The 21,681-nt window shown below is 34.7% G+C and overlaps 1 protein-coding gene across 2 annotated transcripts in view; it reads left to right on the top strand.

Moving 5' to 3' along the window:
* The window catches only part of FANCM (Fanconi anemia, complementation group M), a 60,320-nt gene that overhangs the window by 4,311 nt on the left and 34,328 nt on the right, over window positions 1–21,681 (top strand). For both annotated transcript variants that reach the window (XM_008568706.1, XM_008568707.1), the window contains 7 exons: window positions 2,799–2,957; window positions 6,025–6,156; window positions 8,197–8,329; window positions 8,669–8,794; window positions 9,299–9,385; window positions 14,079–14,263; window positions 19,638–19,844. In XM_008568706.1, coding sequence (XP_008566928.1) covers window positions 2,799–2,957; window positions 6,025–6,156; window positions 8,197–8,329; window positions 8,669–8,794; window positions 9,299–9,385; window positions 14,079–14,263; window positions 19,638–19,844 — 1,029 coding nt within the window. The remainder of the gene's footprint in view (window positions 1–2,798; window positions 2,958–6,024; window positions 6,157–8,196; window positions 8,330–8,668; window positions 8,795–9,298; window positions 9,386–14,078; window positions 14,264–19,637; window positions 19,845–21,681) is intronic.

Here is a 21,681-nt window from a genome sequence, read left to right on the forward strand (position 1 = left end):
TATTTGAATTTTGCCAGTTTTCCCACCAATGTCCTCTTCTGTTCCAGAGTCCACTCTAGAGTCTCATGTTATGAGATTCTTTTCAAAATCTGTGACAGTTTCTCAGTCTTCCATGACCTTGATGCTTTTGAAGAGTAGGTGCCAGTTATTTTGTAGAATATTCCTCAATTTGAGTTTGTCTGATATTTTCTTATGATGGACCGAGGTTATGAATTTTTGGCAAGAATATCCCAGAAATATATAAATATCCCAGATGTGTGCTTTTCTCAGTACATCTTGTCAGGGAATACATGATGTTTATTTGTCTTATTACTGGTGCTATTAATCTTGATTTGGTTAAGATGATGTTTTCTGGATTTCTTCAATGTAAAAATACTATTTTTCCGTTTGTGAGTAGTAAGTATCTTGTGGGGGAGATATTTTGAGACTATGTAAATATCCTGTTTTAGCATCCAGTGGTGGTTCTTGCTTGTAACGATTATTTCTGTGGTGTTTGTCTAATCATTTTTTCTTTCCCTCATTTCTTTTACATTTGTTACTTTGAATTTATCTATAATGAAGAAGTACCTCTTACCCCCCCCCCCCCCCCCCCCCCCCCCCCCCCCCCCCCCCCCCCCCCCCCCCCCCCCCCCCCCCCCCCCCCCCCCCCCCCCCCCCCCCCCCCCCCCGCATCCAGTGGTGGTTCTTGCTTGTAACGATTATTTCTGTGGTGTTTGTCTAATCATTTTTTCTTTCCCTCATTTCTTTTACATTTGTTACTTTGAATTTATCTATAATGAAGAAGTACCTCTTACCCCCCCCCGCCCTGCCCCATTTATTTATTAATTCAAATCATATGAACTGCATGGACTAATGGATATTTATTTTTTTCTACGGACTACAATCTAGTAGTATAGTAATCAATTTTGTTGTTCTGATTTTTTCAGCTTTGGCTTTTGTGAGCTCCTTCAAGATGGTACTGTGTCCTTTAGACATGCACTTTTTTTTTGAGCACTTCCTAACTTTCTAGCATCACAGGATACTTTATGTTCACTTAGTATTTTTCCTGTGCCAGCCATGGATCGAAACATTTCTCCAGGGAGCTCTGGTTTCCTTTATTAGAGAATAGTAAAAATGCAGATTTTGGATTCTATCCCATAACATTCCGATTTTAGTAGCTCTGAATAGTCTTTTGTATTAGGTAGAGATTCTATTTGATACTTTCTAAAATAGTTTTTAACTCTGCCAAGCTGCAAGACTTTTTTCCTTTGTCCATATTCTTGATGATTTTCAGAAATTTCTATCCTATCCCGGGTTTTCCCTCTAACCTTCTTGAAGCATGCTTAATTGTTTTTTAGTCAGCCTTTAAGTCTCTGCTTAAATGTTATCCTTTAGAAAGAGCCACTCTAACTAAGCTATCAAAAGGCAGCATTCTCTATCTTGTTCTTCTTAATATTTATCATAATCTACCATTTTTTTGGCTTTTTATTTATCAGCTGCATAAAGGTAAGGATTACGTCTATTTCGGTCATGGCTCTATCACTAACTCAGTGCCTGGCACGTGGGAGTTACTCAAATATTTGCTGAATGAATGAATTATTAAAAATATTAAAGTCTTACTCAATTTTATAAAATGGTCATAAATATACTCTAGATTTGGAATGTATGTAGACCCCCAGTAACTATAATATGTTATATTAGGAACTGTGACAGTTGTTGGGAATACAGGGTGACTTAAGATGTTATTCTTGTCCTTTTGAATGTTTTTTCTCTGAAACTAAGCCCATGAGGCATTCTAGTTTTTTTTTTTTTTGTCCTTTTTGAGACCGGCTGCACTGTGCTCAGCCAGTGAGCGCTGTGAGCGCACCCGTCATCCCTATATAGGATCCGAACCCACAGCGGGAGCGCTGCTGCGCTCCCAGCGCCGCACTCTCCTGAGTGCGCCACGGGCTCGGCCCAGAGGCATTCTAGTTTTTAAAAAAGAATTCTTAAGTTCTAAATACTCTCAGGATCCCCCCCCCCCTTTTTTGTTTCTTTCTTTTTAATTGTTCTTTTTAATTCTTTTTAACTGTCAGTGCTATAGTCTTCTGGTACAGTAGTTGTTTATACCAACAGGACAAATGTTTTTGTTCCAGTTCCCTAATTTTACAATTAAGTCCCTTTATAAGTTTTGGGTGAATGAAATTTAGCCCCAGAAATATATTCATATCATATATGTTGATTTAAAAGGAAACTATTCTACTAATTTTATTAATGATTGTTTTATTATAGGCTCTGTGGGCCCTCAATCTCTTAATAAGCCAATTTGTAAAGTATTCCTAAGATACATTTATGTCTTTTAATAGTAATAAGATTTCTTCCTGTTTTTCCCACAAAAAATCAGTGGAAAAATGTATTTGACAGGGAATCAAGAAACTGGGTTCTAGTTGTGGTTCTGAAATTCATTTGTGTTATTTAATGTTTTGGGGACTTAGTTTGCTAATATAAAATGTCTGTTTTGTCTGAGTCTTTATAAAGACTCCTTTTGAAAAGTGCCAAAATACATTTGAGAAACTTGTTGGACATTTACTAATATCTTTGTTTCTCTGATGCTTGGCTTGAAGGACTGTGTAGGGAGAGGATGTTTCAATAGCATTTTCCACCTATTGTGCTGCTTTTGATGTACTTTCTTTATGGGCGTGTCTTTTTTTTTTTTTGATACTTAATGATTTGAATTTCTAGTGCTTCTTTCTAAAACTTACTGCTATTTTATTTATGTTAGTGACAAACTGAAGAAATTTAACACGTAATATAACTCATGCTTAATTGATTTTGCATAGGCTGTGCAACAGGTTATTACTAACCTACTAATTGGGCAGATAGAGCTTCGTTCTGAAGATTCTCTGGATATTTTGCCATACTCTCATGAAAGACAAGTTGAAAAGCTTGTTGTTCCCCTTGGTGAAGAACTCACAGCCATCCAGAAGACATATATCCAGGTATGCTATTTTTATCACGGTTTACGGTTTTGATAAAGGAACTGGTAATGTAATTATTTCAGCTAACAGAATTTGGCTGTGGTGATATACTATTGTTTTGTTTTATATAATCAACATGTTGAAAAACTCTTTGGAATTAAAATTTTTAGAATAAGCACTATGTTTTCTGTGTACTACCAAAGTATTATTTAAAAGCGAAATACAACACACAAACAGCAAAGTGCACAAAACATAAGTTTATACTTCAGTGAATTTTCACAAAGTGAGCACACCAGCTATACATACCCCGATTTAGCCAGAAGTTGTAATTAAATATATTTTCCGTATTTTTCTCCCTGATCCCATATACAGCAGCAAATCTCAACTGAAAGTGAGTTTTGCCTACCTGATGATGTTTGGCATGTTTTTGGTTGTGATAACTGTGGGTGGGAGAGAGAGAGAGGAGGTATGGAGTATAGAGGTGCTACCGGTGTCTGATGAATAGGCGCCAGGAAGCTGCTAAACATCCTACAGTGGACAGGATAGCCACTCCACAACAAAGAATTATCTGGCCCAAGTGTCAATATTGTAGCTATTGAGAAACTGCTTAGCTGTCATTTTCAGTGGGAGAAATTTGAGGTAACACATTGTTTTTCTATAGTTCATGAGTAGTATGGTAGGAGAACATATTTTTACATCTTCATTGCCATGGATTAAAGATGGCTGCAAATTCTTTACCACTCCTACTAAGAGATGGGATACATTTCCACTTTCCTTGAATCTAGGCTGACCCTGTGACTGACTTTGACCAGTAGAATGTGATGAACCCCAAGTTAGGTTTTACAAACCTCAAGTTAGCCATGTTAAGGCACAGAATATGGCCTCAGTCAAGCTATTTCAGCTAGCACCCAGCCTTCCAAGGCTCCAGATATCAAGGAGGAGAGACAAACTGTACAGTGCCCTAACAGAGTTCTTTGTTATTTTTAACATTTTATTTTGCAATATTTTAGACTTCCAGGAAATTTGCAAAAATAGTACAGAGAGTTCCAGTGGGGAGTTACTTTGAGACTGCAAATATCCTGTTTCTCGTCATATCTTGCCCACTGATTTTAACAGGCAATGATGATTCTCACCTGCAGCAATTATTTCTGTGATGTTCACGTAATTGTTTCTTGTTCTCTCATTTCTTTAACAGTTAATTTGATCTCTTGCAATGAAGAGCTGTTTCTTCTCTAACTTTATTGATTCAATTCTTTATATCAGTATAGACTAAGGGATATTTATTTTTTTCTATGAGCTACAATTCAAGATTATCATCACTAATTTTGTTGTTCAGATTGTTGGCCAGCTTTGGCCATTTGGAGCTCCTTCAAGATGGCTCCTGCATCCTTTAAACATGTACCTTTTTTTTTTTTTTTTTAATTAGCACTTCCTAGCTTTTTGGTACAACAAGATACTTTATGCTCACCTAGTATTTTTCTTGTGTCAGCCATTGAATCAATCATTTCTCCAAGGAGTCCTTGTTCCTTTTATGGAAGAATGGTATTTAGAAACCAATGTCTGTGCACTAGGTGTGCTCATTGTTACTGTCATTACTTCTGGGCCCTCTCAGTTACCTACCCAGATTCTTACCCATAGAATCAGGATCATGAGTAAAAAAAATGGTGGTTTTAACCCACTCTGTTTTGAAGTAGTTGATTATATAGGAACAGATAACCAAAATATCCATCTATTAGTTAACCTATAGTAAGTCTCCTTAAAGCAAAGTTTTATAGAAATATGGTTTGGTTTTTGTTTTTAAATTGTTTGTAGCAAAATTCTAAGTGTTATTAATTTAAGATATGACAGTCTTCCCAGGAATCATCTTTTAAATAGTAGTAGTTTATTTTGATTAAAATTATAACAACATAAAATTATAATTTGTATAATTACATAAAACTGGAATTAAATTTTGTTGATATTTTTTGAGTGCTTCTTTAGGCAGTATGAGCAGCAAAGCTGGAGGGAGGAAAGAAAAATGTATTAAATTAACCCTATTTTAGGAAATAAAAATTAGGCAAAATTAAACAATTAATTACTGAAATAGGTCTGTAGTAGATCTTCATCTGGAGGTCTCTTTTTTCAGCAGTCTCAGGACTGCTGTTTCCTCTTTTTGGAAAGTTCTCTCCTTAGAATCTCACATGGTAGACACACCTCCTGATTTACATGTCAACTCAAATATTACCTTCTCAAAGAGATGTCTTTGGGGCCGGCCCGTGGCTCATTCGGGAGAGTGTGGTGCTGATAACACCCAGGCCCCGGGTTCAGATCCCATATAGGGATGGCCGGTTCGCTCACTGGCTGAGCGTGGTGCTGACAACACCAAATCAAGGGTTAAGATCCCCTTACCGGTCATCTTTTGGAAAAAAAAAAAAAAAAGAGATGTCTTTGTCTACCTTATTTAATAGTTATCTCTTTGCCCTCAAAGACTCTACAATATTATTGTGTTTCACATTCTTAAATGCATTTATCATATCAAAATTATCTACTTTCTTTGTTCACTTCTTTATTCCTTGCTTCCCCCCATTGGAATGTAAACTATATGAGAGCAGTGACTTCATTTGTCTTAGCCACAATATCCCCAGCATTTAGAACAATGTCTGATACATAATAGATGCTTAATAAATATTTGTTGAAAGAATGAATCAATGAATGAAGTCAAATATACTCAAAACACTTATGTTTATTCAACAGTCTACAAATATTTGCTGAGGACCTATGATCAGACTCTCTGCTAGGCACTGAGGATAATACACTGAAGAAATTATGGAAGATTGAGGGAAGGAGAAGTTAAAAAATAAGCAAATAAATAAATATGTTCTTAAGTTATAGATGGATGTAATAATTGCTTATGCTCACTCATATGGATGTTATCTGAAGATAGATGTCAAATACTTTTAAGTTTTATTTTTATCTTTGCTGTGTTTAGTTAAAAAACCCTTGTAAGACAAACTTTTAAATATATAATGCCTATTTTAATATGAGAAAATGATTATATTTGGAAAAGGCCTTTCAAAAACGTTAAACTAAATTTCTGTTAAATTTGCAGATTTTGGAAGCATTTTCCAGTTCTTTGATTCAAAGAAATGTTTTGATGAAAAGGGATATCCCCAATCTAACAAAGTACCAGCTAATTCTGGCAAGAGATCAGTTTAGGAAAAACCCATCTCCAAATATTGTGGTAGGTATTTTAAAATAAATTTTGATGATAGATAAAATTTTATTCAGAGCCAGGATAAAATATAAATAATGATTTTCTGGGTATATATTAGCTAATCAGTAATTCAGATATGATTAATGTAGTTTATAAAAGCATGACAAAATCTAGCAAAAATACAATTTAATGATTTTAATTAAGATAAATTTATCTTTTAACTTTTAATAAAGAGTTGACCAGTACAGGGATCTGAACCTTGACCTTGGTGTTACAAGGTTGTGCTCTAGTCAACTGAGCCAATTGGCCAGCCTAAAGAATTGGTCTTTAACTCCATTTCTATTTTAAAAATCACATGATCATGGGAGGGTAGATTCTAACTAAATTTTAGACCCAGAACATTTAGTCTTATTCTTGATACCAAAGGCTGGAGGAAGCATCACAGCAAGCTTCTTATTTCTAATCTTCATAGGAAAAAAATAGCTGGATATGAAAATATCTATCAAGCTAGGTCCAGACTCAGAAGAAATGCTCACAAGCACAGAAAGGCACTAAGTCATTCTTTGAACTGAGAGAGAATGCATGTGCAAAAGAACAAGGCAATTGTACAAAGGCACGTAAGAGACAGTGAGCAAACCAATTTGGCTGAGGTAGAGGATTGAGGAAGCCAGATTTGATAGTTAATGAAGGTTGTGACCACATGAGAGTAGCTTTAAATATTATATCAAGAAATGCCGTCTTTATTCTGTAGTATCTGGGGAACCACTAACGGAGCCCTTTCTGTGAAATTATTTTAATAAAGTGTGTTTTAATTTCTGCTAGGAGTTACAGGTTCATTGAAATTTTAAACAGGAAATCTAAACCTGTTGAACTTGATCTTGATAGTGAGAATTTATATTGTACAGAAAGGTAGTTTTACTCTTTCAGGTAATTAAGGTGCCATTTGGGGGCATTTTTTGCTATTCTGGAAAAAATTTAAATGACCATCACTGATGTTAAATGCTACTAAAAATGTAAGGTAGAAAACAGTAGTCTTCATCTCAAGAAAAGTAATTAAAATATATTCTCAATGGTCTTTTTTAAAAAAACTATCTTATCATATGTTTACACCTGCCATGTGCTCCCGTAAAAGGAATGCATATTTAATTTTTTCGTGAACATGGAGGTTGAAAGCACAATTTGAAACTCAGGGTCAAATTTCCTGAGTTTTAATCTCTACTACTTACCACTTGTATGAGCTTCCTCATCTATAAGATAGGCATAATAGTACCTACCTCTAAGGTGTTAAGATTAAATGAATTTGTACAAGTAATGTGCTTAGAACATGTCTGGTACTAGTTTTAGGTATTATTATGGCATGTATACTTGCTATTAAATGTTGGTGTTAAACAGTCTGATGAAATATTTTGTCCTTTTGCCAGAAAGATCCATGAAGATAGGTCCATATCTGACTTATTTTCCATTTCCATTGTATCAAATATCTAACTTAGTGCTTGACGTGTAGTAGGTGATTATTAAGTAGTTTTGAATGAACAAATTAATCTATATACTGCTAATAATTTACCTATAAAGAGAAATAGTATATAATAAATGTTTTTCCCATTTACTTATTCTCTTTAAAATCGTAAGTTTCCTGTTAAATTTAAGAAGCAAAAACCAGGGCTGGCCCATGGCTCACTCGGGAGAGTGTGGTGCTGATAACACCAAGGCCATGGGTTCAGATCCTATATAGGGATGGCCAGTTCACTCACTGGCTGAGCGTGGTGCTGACAACACAAAGCCAAAGGTTAAGATCCCCTTACCGGTCATCTTTAAAAAAAAAAAAAAGAGAAAAAAAACAAAGAGATTTTATAAGGAAAATACATTGGCACATTTCCATAGCAACATCCTATAACCTAACATTCAATAGAACCTATCAGTTATAGTCAGTATTGAAGGGAATAATTATTGTGATCATTTGGATTATATTGTAAATGCTACGTTGGCTGTTAGCCCAAAAACTTGGGCATGGAGCTTGTGTCTGCTTTTCTTTCTCTGGTTTAATTTGACATACGCTTGTTTTTCTAGGGAATACACCAAGGCATAATCGAAGGAGAGTTTGCTATTTGTATTAGTTTATATCATGGTTATGAGTTATTGCAGCAGATGGGAATGAGATCATTATATTTCTTCCTTTGTGGAATTATGAATGGAACTAAAGGTAAATTATATGAAAATATTTAAAGAAATAATGACTTGTATTATTTTGGTTAAAGACATTAAACAGTTTGAGTTACTTAAAAATTCTTTATTTTAAAAAGCAATGGATTAATTATATAACAAATGGCCATGTTTCTTTGATTTGTGAAATTTGCTGAAAGAAAGGCATTCATTAATATATATGTGGATGTGGAACTGGAAAAAATTACTGGTTTTCATGTTTAAATTTGAAAAACTTGCATTCACTGCTAAAGTTTAATTTCTTTTTAATAAATAATAAGTTTGTTTAATTTTTCTGTTAAGCTTACTTATTTGGAAAACCTTTTCTTAATTTCTGAAGGAATGACACGGGCAAAACATGAACTTAGCCGAAATGAGGACTTCATGAAACTCTATAGTCATCTAGAATGCATGTTTGCACATTCACGTAGTATTTCAGCAGGTGGTATTCCTGCTATCCAAAAAGGTCTGCTTTTTTACTTAAAATTATATATTGTTTTTCTTAGTCAAGGTTCATTTTGAAATTTTGCTCCATTGATGCACACGTCTATCATAATTACTTATATTTCTGTAGCACAACAGTCCTGTTAAATGCTTAATGATTTTATTAAGTTAGGGTTAATATATATTGAAGTTTAAAGTTTATAAACTTTAAATATATGATAGATGTTAGTAGTTGTTGCTGGTAGTGAAAATTCTCAGAACTACCAAAAGTGGATCTATTAACTAAGTATGTATTTTTAAAATTTTACTGATGATTTCTGTTTAGGTTCTATTTCAGAAAGAAATTTTCATAAAAATTTAATTTATTTTATAGTAAGACTTAACATGCTACCTAGATGCTACTTAGTTTAAATAAAAAGAAAAAAGTAAGTTTTAACATAATGCATTTTGAAAAGGACAACTTAATATACATTAATGTAATTGTATATGGAAAAATATAGAATAATATTTGTTTTTTGTTTTACAGGAGATAAACATAAAAAATTCTTTTATAGTCATCCAAAGTTAAAGAAATTAGAAGAAGTGGTAGTTGAACATTTCAAGTCATGGAATGGTAGGTCATATTTAGTAGCTTCAAGGCAATACAAAGTTACTGAAAGAATCAAAACTTCAACTCATTATTCTGTGCTAGCACTTCTTATGGAGAAGGTGGGCTTGTAATTACTCTGGATAATGAATATTATTTTATTTTATTTTCTTAATTTTTGGATAGTGAATATTAAAAAGCTCAGAAATTTTAGAATGACAAGGGCAAGGGGAATGGTGGGAATGTTAAGAATAAGGTATTATATGAAAAAGAAAAGTTAGGTTAGGATAATATAGGGGAAACAGACAGTAATACAATATATAATGGTAGGGAAAAGTAAAACAGGTAAGGAAAGAGTCATGGAGAAGTGCTGTTTTATATAAGGGTGGTTAGAGAAGGCCTGTCTGTAGAGTGATATTTGAACTTATACCTGATGGAAATGAGGAAGCAAGCCTTCTAGATTTCTGAGAGAGAATCATTCCAGGCAGAGGGAATAGCAGATTCAGAGGCCCCCAGGCAGTAGTGTGATTGAGGATCAATAAACAGACCAGTAGTATGGCTAAAGTAATATGAATGAGGGTAAGAGTGCCTATGAGAATAGGCAAGAGGGCTTGTAGGCCAAGTCAGGGTTTTGGTTTTTAATCTATGAATGTTTGTGCTTTATGAAACTTACATTGACATTTAGAGCTGTGGAGTGACATGATCTGACTTACATTTAAAAGGATCCTTCTGGTAGTTTTGTGGAGGGTAGACATTGGTAAGAGGCTACTGTAATAGTCTTGGGTGATGATAGATAATAGTGGCTTGCACCGAGGCATTATTGGTGGAGGTGCTGAGAAGTGGTTAGAGTGTAGATATATGTAGAAGTTGGAGCCAGCATTATTTTTTGGATTGGGGGTAGGGTATGAGAAAAAAATAATCATATGGCTGTGTATATATGTATGTATGCATATATGTTTGCAAATGATTATATGAGTGAAAAGAAAATTAAGAACAACATAGAGGGCTGGCCCGTGGCTCACTTGGGAGAGTGTGGTTCTGACAAGACCAGGTCAAGGGTTAAGATCCCTTTACTGGTCATCTTTAAAGAAAGAAAGAAAAAAAAAACAACATAGAGATAAGTAGGTGAGGTAATGTATATGTTAAATTAGCTTGATTTAGCCATTCCACAATTTATACATATACCAAAACATCATTTTGCACACGATAAATATATACAGCTTTTATATGTCATTTAGAAAAAAAGAATGGCATAGAGAAGAAAGAGCAACTATATTAAAATGTTTTTGAGACATCTAAGTGGATATGTCAAGTAGCAGTACCAGTCATAATCCTGAAAGACACAATCTGAACACCATAATCACAAATGTTCAAAATCTCTAAAGTCCCCCAAATCACAATAAAGATCAAAATTCCGGGAATATAATTCTGGAAAAAATAATTTAAAAAAATTCTTTAAAAGATATTTACTTATATTTTTGAAAGAAGATTTATCCAAGAAACATAAAAACACGATGGAACACTTTATAGGCCACTTTACACAATAAAATAGCCATAATACACACATTTAAAAAAATTTTTTTTGTGACCGGCCGCACCACGCTCAGCCACTGAGCAGACCGGCCATTCCTACATAGGATCCGAACCCGCGGCGGGAGCGCCGCTGTGCTCCCAGCGCCGCACTCTCCCGAGTGCGCCACAGGGTCGGCCCAATACACACATTTTTGCAAGCATAAACACTCAAGTGTTTAATGACGTTTGCATAGGTATAACTGTTATGATCAAACAAAGCATATTCATAAAGAAATGAGTCAAACAGAGAAATATATAAATGCATATTGCTATGGTATTTGGTAAATGTGTGCACCCAGCTTTGTAACTGCAGTCATCTGAAATACCATGAAAGACAGCCTAAGTTTCTATACAAAACTGGTCAAAAACTGTGATGGGTCACAACAACATATGCAGTCACCCATATGTGACTCAAGAATTTTATCTTTCACAAATGCAGATATACAGAAAGGACATCTCTTCATTTATTCAGGAAGTTTCAATGTTTTCATGTACATGCACAGATATTACACACAGTGCCGATGTTGTGATAATGCACTTTTGTGTAGTCAAATTTGCAAAAAAAAAAAAAAAATGCACAAACAAATTTAAAAGCCTCTAAAACTCTTTACACAATTTATGTCTCTCATACTGGAAATGATGCAAAGATGAAATAAATAGCATCGCAAATTGTAAAAAATAATGCTGACAATTTAAAATAGTAGGAAAGTCAATTTGTGTATTTTTTCTTTTGTTGCTTGTGTTTTCGGGGTCTTATTCATAAAGTCTTTACCCAGTCCTATGTCCTGAAGTCCCGATGTTTTCTTCTAGGAGTTGTATAGTTTCAGGTCTTATACTTAAGTCTTTAATGCATTTCGAGTTTATTTTGGTATATGGCAAGAGGTATGGGTCTAGTGAAATAAGCCAGGAACAGAAAGAGAAATGCCGTTATGTCCTCACTCATAAGTGGAAGCGAAGAAAGAAAGACCATAATAAAATGTTGAAATTTCAGAAGGAGAGAACATACCTATAATTACTAGAGAGGAAAGGGAGAGGGGAAGGCAGGATAGGGAGTAATTGGGTACGGGACACAAAAAGTAATTATGATTTGTAATGATGAACATGCTAATAATATTGATTCGATCATCACATACTGGACACAAATACTGATAGTCAACTCTGCACCCCATAAATATGTATAAATAAAAATAATAATAAAAATAAATAAAATCGTTGGGAAAAAAACCCGGAAAAAAACAACAAAAAAAAACCCCACCCCAAACAAAAACATACTAATCTCTTCCCCATAATTCACCTTTCACTGTTTCAACATTCAGGATTTTAATCTTTTGAAATTGATTTTCAGGATTTTAAACATTAGGAGTTTTGATATTTAGGGTTTTGGTCTTTTGAGATTTCAACATTCAGGATTATGGCATTTGGGATTGTGTCTTTCAGGATCGTGGCCCAAACCCATCAAGTAGACATTGGATAAGTGAATCTGAATCTCAGAAGAATGGTCTGGGCTATTTTTACATGTTTACATATATATAAGTAAATTTTTACATATATATATGAATAAATTTTGGAGTCGTCAGCATAAACATAATATTTAAAGTTTAAGGAATAGATGTGATCATCAGGAAGACAGTTTAGAGACAGAAGAGGGTCCAGAATGGAGTCTGGAATACCAACTTTTAGAGTTTAGAGAAGAAAAAGCCACCAAGGAGCCTGAGAAGGAAACCCGGTAAGTGAAGTGCCAGAGAAGCTGAGGGAAGAGACTGTTTCAGTAGGAAAAAGTAGACTGTTAAATTCTAAGTGCGATAAAATGAACTAAAAGTTCACTGAATTTGAAAATATGGATTATTGATGATTTTGGTAGAAGGACCTTCAGTGGAATGAGGGTAGAAAGGCAAGCTGGAGCAGGTTGAAGGAGATAGGCTTTGCAATGAAAGTAGCAATTCATCAGGAGTTTGTCAGATACAGAGGCTTGTTGCTATGATGATTCAAAAGAGGTTTATTTAGAATAATTTTGCTTGCAAGAGCTGCTTCTTCAAGTCTTGTTTTCCGCATGTGCATTGTGAGTTAACTTTTTATGTATTAAGTCATTTAATCCTTAGGGTTATTGTGAAGATTAAATGAGTTAATATATACATATAAAATGCATAGTATAGGCTGGCCCGTGGCTCACTCGGTAGAGTGCACTGCTGATAACACCAAGGCCATGGGTTCGGATCCTATATAGGGATGGCCGGTTTGCTCACTGGCTGAGCGTGGTGCTGACAACACCAAGCCAAGGGTTGAGATCCCCTTACCGGTCATCTTTTTAAAAAAAATAAATAAATAAAATGCATAGTGTAGTCCCTGGCACACATATGATTATTAATATAATATAAATCATAAGGAAGAATGAATTGTCAAAGTTTCAACCAAGCTTAAAAATTAAACAAATAACCAAAAAACCCACACAACTTGCAATCATTAATTACTGTGTGCAAATTTATATACTCTACATTTACTGTTTCATTTAATCACTAATCCATTTTAGATGTGAAAAAACAAAAGCTTAAAGAAACTAAATAACTGTCGTGGTCACCCATCAACCAGAGAATAAATGGTCCAGCCTAAAGATTATGTTCTTATTATTTCATTCTACTGCTTCCCAAGCACAGAGACTGGGAGCAGCTTTGGTGACTGTAGGGTACATTCTGTGGTTTTCTTTGGAGAATTTGAAAGTATAGTGAGATTCAGGGACGGAATGGACAGCCTGAGTTAATACAGTGCCTTTAGTGAACAGAAAAAAAGGAAGATATATGAAATTAGTGGGAGCTCTACAGTTCTATTCTTCTGACTGTCTTAGAAGGTAAAGCAGAGTAACAGACATTATTACTGAACTGAAGGACTGGTCAAAAATAGTTCATCTAATTCTTATTTGATCTGCTTATGAAGGCCATTGAGAAACAGGGAGCCAAGATTATTAAAATTACTAGAGAATGTAGTAGAAAAAACAAGAAAAAAAAAAGAAAACCCACAAAGGTTCAAGATGTCTTAAATTATTTTTTGAAAGAATTATCGTTCATTAGTATAGAGTTTCAAGCTTGTCTTTTTTAACTAGTTCTTGTCTAAATGTTTTTTTAAAGTGTTAATTAAAGTATTTTTTATTATATAGCTCAAAACACCTCTAAAAAGAAATGTGATGAGACCAGAGTTATGATCTTCTCTTCATTTCGAGATAGTGTTCAAGAAATTGCAGAAATGCTTTTACAGCATCAGCCAATTATTAGAGCAATGACTTTTGTTGGCCATGCCTCAGGGAAGAGCATGAAAGGTTTTACTCAGAAGGAGCAGCTGGAGGTAATTATTTTTGGAGATGATGAAAATAAGCTTTGCACTTATACTTTTTTTGTTTGTTTTAACTCACTGGTAAATTGGCTACTTGATAATTTTATAGTAAACATGTAAATAAAGATAATAAGCATATTTCAGAAAACCATAAAAAGTATTTTATGTGGTTGCGAATTTATTTTATTTTATTTTTTTAATTTGTTATTAGCATATTCATTCTTACAAATTGTGATATTTCTTTATGCTCTTTGCCTGACCTAACACTTTCCAGACCCCCTCCCTCCCTGCCCCCATCTCTAGTATCCTTAGGTTCGTTCGCTCCTTCTGAAAGTTCGACATATTGTTGTAAACTTTTCTTTCTTTCCTTCATTCCTTCCCTCTTTCCCTCCTTTCTTTCTTTCTTAGCAGCCAGTTATAAGTGAGAACATGTGGTATTTCTGTTTCTTTGTCTGGCTTATTTCACTAAACATAATTTTCTCCAGGATCATCCATGTTGCTGCAAATGGCAGAATTTCATTCTTTTTTATGGCTGAGTAGTATTCCATTGCGTATATATGCCACATTTTCTTTATCCAGTCATCCACTGATGCACACTTAGGTTGGATCAATATTTTGGCTATTGTAAATAGAACTGCAATGAACATGGGAGTGCAGGTATCTCTTCAACTTGGTGATTTCCATTCATTTGGATATAAACCCAGTAGTGGGATTGCTGGTTCCTATGGAGCTCTATCTGTAGCTATTTGAGAAACCTCCATACTGTTTTCCATAATGTCTGTGCTAATTTATGGTCCTACCAACAGTGTAGAAGAGTTCCCCTATCCCTACATCCTCGCCAGCATTTGTTATTATTATTAAAATAATGACCAGTCTAACTGGGATGACATATCTCAGTGTGGTTTTGATTTCCATTTCTCTGATGACTAGTGATGCTGAGCATTTTTTCATGTACCCGTTGGTCATTTGTATGTCTTCCTTTGAAAAGTGTCTATTCATCTCCTTTGCTCATTTTTAAATTGGATGATGATGATGATTATTTTTTTTTACTTTATAGTCGTTTGAGTTCTTTGTATATTCTGGATATTAATCCCTTGTTGAATGTATAGTTTGCAGATATTTTCTCCCATTCTGTAGGTTGTCTTTCTGTTCTGTTGATTATTTCCTTTGCTCCCCAGAAGCTTTTTAGTTTGATATAATCCCCTTTATTTATTTTTTTCTTTTGTTGCTTGTGCTTTTAGGGTCTTATTCATAAAGTCTTTGCCCAGTCCTATTACCTAGAGTGTTTCCGCTATATTTTTCTTTAGTAATTTTATGGTTTCAGGTCTTATGTTTAAGTCTTCAATCCATTTTGAGTTGATTTTGGTATATGGTGAGAGGTAGAGATCCAGTTTAATTTTTCTGAAAAAAAATTTTTTTTTTTAACATAAAGTGTAATGGTTAACTAGTAAAGGCTCTGGAATCATACTACCTAGGTTAGAATCCTGGCTCTACCAATTACAAGTTTCTTTACTTCCTGCCCCTCAGTTTTCCTTATCTATAAACATTCTTCATAGGGTTGTTATAAGTATTAAATGAGATCTCTTCGTAGGGCTTTCAGTAAATGTTTACTGTTTATTTAATTTAAGTCCCTTTAATAATTTATTCTAAACCAATAATGAGCTTATCTCTTTTTTCAGTTATTTAAAAATCTTACTTTAAAAGTATGCTCAGAGGAAACCACGGTGGTATTTAAGCTAGTTCCAGACTCCGAATAAAAGGTCATAAGTTTTCTAAGTGCTGTGATGTTGTGAGGGAACTTTTAGACTATCAATTTTTATGAACTTTGTACAGGATTTTGCAGATTAGCTATATAGATCTACACCTGAGCAGTCACTGACTATTACGAGTCTCTTTAATGTCTAGTTCATTTTGACAGATCCTTTCTTGATTCTGTTGACATTAGTAGCTAAAGAATCCTCATTCTCTAAATATCCTTTCTACAAGTTCTCACTGTACTCAGAAGAGTCTGTTTAAAGCTGACTGGCTATGATGGGGACAGTCTTCCAGAGTGTAAAGGTAACACCTTTACCCATCGTCAAGTCAGATTATAAGTTCTTTATAGGGCTCAGACACCTAGTGGGTGATTATTACTTCTCTTAGCATTTATATATGAATGAAAAATGAACTAGATTTTTGCCTTGGGAGTAATGCATTTTTATTATTTGAAATACCCACAGTATGGCCGGCCCGGTGGCGCGCTGGATAGTGCGCCGCTTGGGAAGCGCGGTGGCGCTCCCGCCCGAGGGTTCGGATCCCACATACAGACCGGTTCCCGCTCACTGGCTGAGCGAGGCACGGGAGCAACACTGAGGGTTGCAATCCTGTTGCCGGTCCCCGGTCCGGTACGGGGGCAACACTGAGGGTTGCGATCCGTTGCCGGACACGGAAAAAGACAAAAAAAAAAAAAGAAAGAAAAAAGAAATACCCACAGTATCCAACCTGGTCTCTGGCCAATTTCAATTTTACCTACTCATTATTTCCTGAGTTTGTCAGGCACCATAAGAAACCTTATTAATTTTATTGACTTTATCATTTACTCATTTATATATTTATATCAATAATATTTTTATGTAGGCCAGAGTAAAAACCTTTTTATTATTCTATACATAATTGCTTTCATAACAGCAGTTTTATTCTGAAATAAGCATTCATGCCAATAGTTGCAATCAAATTAACCACTTATTTAGAAACAGGAGATTAAGTCAGGGAGGAAGGGGAGGTGGGCAGTACCTTAGGGTCTTGTGGGTCCTATTTTAATAACTTTGGTTTTTACTCCTAGTGAAATAAGAAAAAGCCCTTGGAGAGTTTAGAGTAGAGGAGGGTCATGGCCTGATTTACATTTTAAAAGAATCACACTGGTTGCTGTCTTAAAAATAAACTGTAGGGGGTTACAGGTAGAAGCAGGGACACCAGTTGGAAGACTTATCACAGTTTGAGCTGAAGATGATAGTGGCTTGGACTAAGTTGGTGGTAGCAGGGAAATGGTTGGGTTCTGGATATATTTTGAAGGTCAAGCTGACAGGATTTATTGACTAATTAGAATAGGATGTGAGATAAGGGAATGTGAAGTCAGACTCCAGGGATTTTTTTCCAAGGTTTTTGGCCTGAGCCACTGAAAGGAGCTGCTTTTAACTAAGATGGATAAGACTGCAGGAAAGCAGGTTTTGGTGAGAATATCAGGAGCTTGGTTTTTGGATGAGTTAACTTTGACATGCCTATGAGATTAATACTTTTCAAACTATTAAAACTGGTGGAGGGGAGGACCTGTTTATTTCCTCCCACATCATAGACTGATACTTTTGAACAATACAATAAAAATGAATTACTGGAAAAGTAAAATTAATGAAAAAGTTCAGGTCCAATTTTTTTTAATTACTGGAGTCAGCAAACATAAAATTACTCTGTCAAGTTTCTAAACACTCAATTTTTGTGTTTATCTTGTCAGCCAGTAATAAACACTTTGTGGACTGGCACCACTAATATACAGTTCACAGACCACACTTTGAGTAGCATTGTTTTAAACATCAAGTTGAGACGTTGAATAAACAATTGAATACATAAATCTTGAGTTCATGGAAAAGGTTCATGGAAGTGTATATTCAATGGCCAATCAACATCAATCCTAGGCAAATAAGTTTAGTTTATACATGTTAACTAAAAAGGAAATTGATGTCTTTTATTAATCTGTTAAATATTTTGGTTAAATAATTTTTTATACTTACCACCTCTATATAGATTAGAAAAAAAAAAAGATCCTTTTTTTATATCTCCAGCACTGTAGCGTTTTTTTTTTGTTTTTGTTTTTCTTATAGTTAATTTCGTTTTGTTTTGTTTTTTGGTGACTGACCAGGTCAGGGGTCTGAACCCTTGACCTTGGTGTTTTCAAAACTGTGCTCTAACCAACTGACCTAACCAGCCAGCCCTATTTTTGTTTTCTTTATCTGGACAAAAAGGACATCTGTTTTGTTAAGTTATATATAGTAATATTAGGTCAGTCTTTCCTTGGCTTAATCTCATTACAGATTCCAAAAGGAAATGAATTATTCCTAACTTTTAATCATGATCATTGGTTCTCCCTGTACTCTGAGGTTTTCCATATTGAAGGAAAATCCTCTGACCAATGCTACTGGAAAGGTTTAAAAGAGGATCTAACATGGTAAGTTATATTTATTATCCTACTTTTAAGGTTGTCGTTTTTAACAGTACAACTAGTGTAAGGATTAAGATAATAAATAGGTTTCGGGAGTCAGGAACACCCAAGTTCAAATGCTGACAATTATTAGTAAGACTTCAGGCAAATAGTTTTAACCTCTCAGATCTTCAGTTTCTTTAATAAAAGTACAGTAATGTCTACCTCTTAGGGTTATAGGGAGTAGTAACTAATATATAAAGTACTTAATATAGTACCTGGCTCATAGAACACTCTTGTACATAGTAGCTGTTTTTATCAGCTAATTCACCTTTTGATTTTGTGTTATCTCACTTAATTACCACCACCACCACTCTACCATACACAAACCTGCAACGTTGGTGTTGCTATGTATGGAGAAACTGAGGCTCAGAGCAGTTGAGAACTAAGTTTATAAGGCTTAAGGAAGTTTTTCAAAATGTTTCGTCGACTTTTTCGTAAACTCATTCTCATGCTGTTGTGGTTTCATTAAACTGATCAGAGAGAAATTCTGGATGGCAGTTTAAAAGGTAAGCTATGAATTCTAGGAGTAGTAAAACATTTTTACTTTAGATACAACTAACTATACATTTAGGTCTAAGATATGATAAATGGAAGTAGGGGCTGGCCCGTGGCTCACTCGGGAGAGTGCGGTGCTGATAACACCAAGGCCCCGGGTTCGGATCCCATATAGGGATGGCCGGTTCGCTCACTGGCTGAGCGTGGTGCTGACAACACCAAGTCAAGGGTTAAGATCCCCTTACCGGTCATCTTTAAAAAAAAAAAAAAAAAAGATAAATGGAAGTAATTGCTCTAGGCCATTTACCTGTCCTATGCTCCTTTCAGTGGTGCTAAAAATAAGATCTGGGGTTTCTCATTCATTGAGAAACTGTTAAATTGTTGACAAATCCTTTTGGTATCATAGTCATCATTAAAGCAAAGGAATTAGGGCTACTCTTTTCATTTTACCATAATCTCTTTTGGCTTAATTGCTATTCTGTGAGAGATATATATATATATATATATATATTTTTTTTTTTCCCTCTCTATTCTGTGGTATCCTTGATGCTGATTTTAAATCTGATTTCACCATTTTGGAATGAGTGGGAAAAATATGCTTTGAGCTACAATTCTCTTACATTCACATCTAGTTGTTTTAAATCATTTTTATTTTAGGTAGTGAAACAGTTTCGTGATGGTGGTTACAACACATTGGTTTCTACCTGTGTTGGTGAAGAAGGTTTGGATATAGGAGAAGTTGATCTTATAATATGTTTTGATGCCCAGAAGAGCCCAATCCGTCTTGTACAACGAATGGGTAGAACTGGCCGCAGACGTCAAGGCAGGATTGTTGTTATCCTTGCTGAAGGAAGAGAAGAACGTGTAAGTAGACATGTAGAAACATGATTTGACACTTGAAATTTGAGGAAAAACAGCCAAAGGACAAATATCAACATTTTAGCATTCAAAGTCCAAACAATCCATAGGTAATTGTGGTTTATTTTTTTCCCCCTTGTATTAGATTCTGACTATTCTTTTCTTAATTAAGGGAATTTTTGACTGAATTCAGTTTCCTAATTTTTATTCATATAAAGAAACACATTTTATACTTCAAGATTAATTCAGAGACACCTAGATACAAAAACCAGTATGTGTTACTTTGTTTTACCATTTCCCTGTGCTTCTCAGGCCTGTTTTTTTTGTGTTTTGTTTAGTTTTTTCAATTATGGTGAACTAAGAATGGTTTTTACACTTTAATGGGTTTCCAAAGTAACTAACTAACTAAATAAAAACCAGAGACTGTTTGTGGCCTGTAAAACTTAAAATATTTACTTTCTGGCCCTTTATAGAAGTTTTCTGATGCCTAGTCTTAGTTATAAGGTGTTACACTTCCTCCTGTGTAACGGAGACATAAAAAAGAATTATGCAATTACTTAAAGCACTGTGTTTGCATTGAGAGGCCTGGAAGGACTGCACTTCAATAATTTCCCCATTAGGAGGAGAAAATTGAATGTGACAGCCCCAATTCAAAGTTAGCTTCTCCCTTTTATTGTAAAGACAAGGAAGTTTCACAAGAAAATTCAGTTGATTTAATCATTACAAAGAACACAAGGACATGGGCAGAGTTATGGCTAAGAATAGTTTCAACAATGGAAACTAGTAACATCAGTGAAATAAACAAAGTGACATTCCATAATGCAATTTGCAAAAGGTTAAGTGATCCACCAACAAAAGCTTGTTCTTAGCAAACTCTTTCTTTTCCTATGGCAATTTCCTCAGTATGTTTACATAACAATCAAGTAACTTTCTCAACATATCAATCAGTAGGTTAACCTGCACCAAGGACACCTGTCCTTTGAGCCAGCAATTTTGCTGTGTTACAGTTCTTTATCTACAACAGAGACTTTAACCTGGGGAAAGTTTCCTGTCCTTTGCGAGCTTAACATTTTTATATGTAATTTTAAAAAGTTAGGTTATACCTGAAACTACAGGGCTTTGGAAGCTAGGCCCTGTGAAATACATTTGCTTTATAAATTTTAGTAGCCTCCACAATAAGGAACTTGAATTACATCATAATTTGCTACACTTTTGGGTGATAGGCCTTCCTAAATAAGTTATACATATTATTTTGTGTTTGTTATATTAACGTATTAACTGTGTTTTGTAACTCATTGGGACAAGTTCAATGCACAGATATGTAGTTTCACATTAAAGGTTTTCTCATCAGCTATGATAGTTTTTAAAAGTTAATTTAAAATGTTTTATATATCCTTTAAAATCATCCTGAAAAATGAATTCTTTTCATGTGATTATAGCATATTCCTATGTACCATCCAGTTTATCCATAAAATGATCCTAATAAACCTAATGTTTTGTAACCTGTAAAAGGCCATGTATTATCAATGAGTGGAATTGGATTCTAGTGGATTGTATTACCTAGCCAAGTCACTTAACCTCTGTATTCAGGTGTTATAGTTTTCTTATCTGTAAAATAGTAATAATGGCTTGCATTTATTGAGGACTTACTCTGTGCTATGCAGTGTTCTGAGTACTTCAGATTCATTATCTTATTTAATCCTGTCAACATCTTTTATAATAGAATTTGAAATGATTTTCATCAAGGGTTAATCTAACAGTTTACTGACATGATTTTTTTTTTTTCCCCTTTTTTGTCCTTTATCGTGTCCGGCAACGGATCGCAACCCTCAGTGTTGCGCCT

Source organism: Galeopterus variegatus, unplaced genomic scaffold, assembly GCF_000696425.1.
Source record: "Galeopterus variegatus unplaced genomic scaffold, G_variegatus-3.0.2 Scaffold432, whole genome shotgun sequence".
Lineage (NCBI taxonomy): Eukaryota > Metazoa > Chordata > Mammalia > Dermoptera > Cynocephalidae > Galeopterus > Galeopterus variegatus.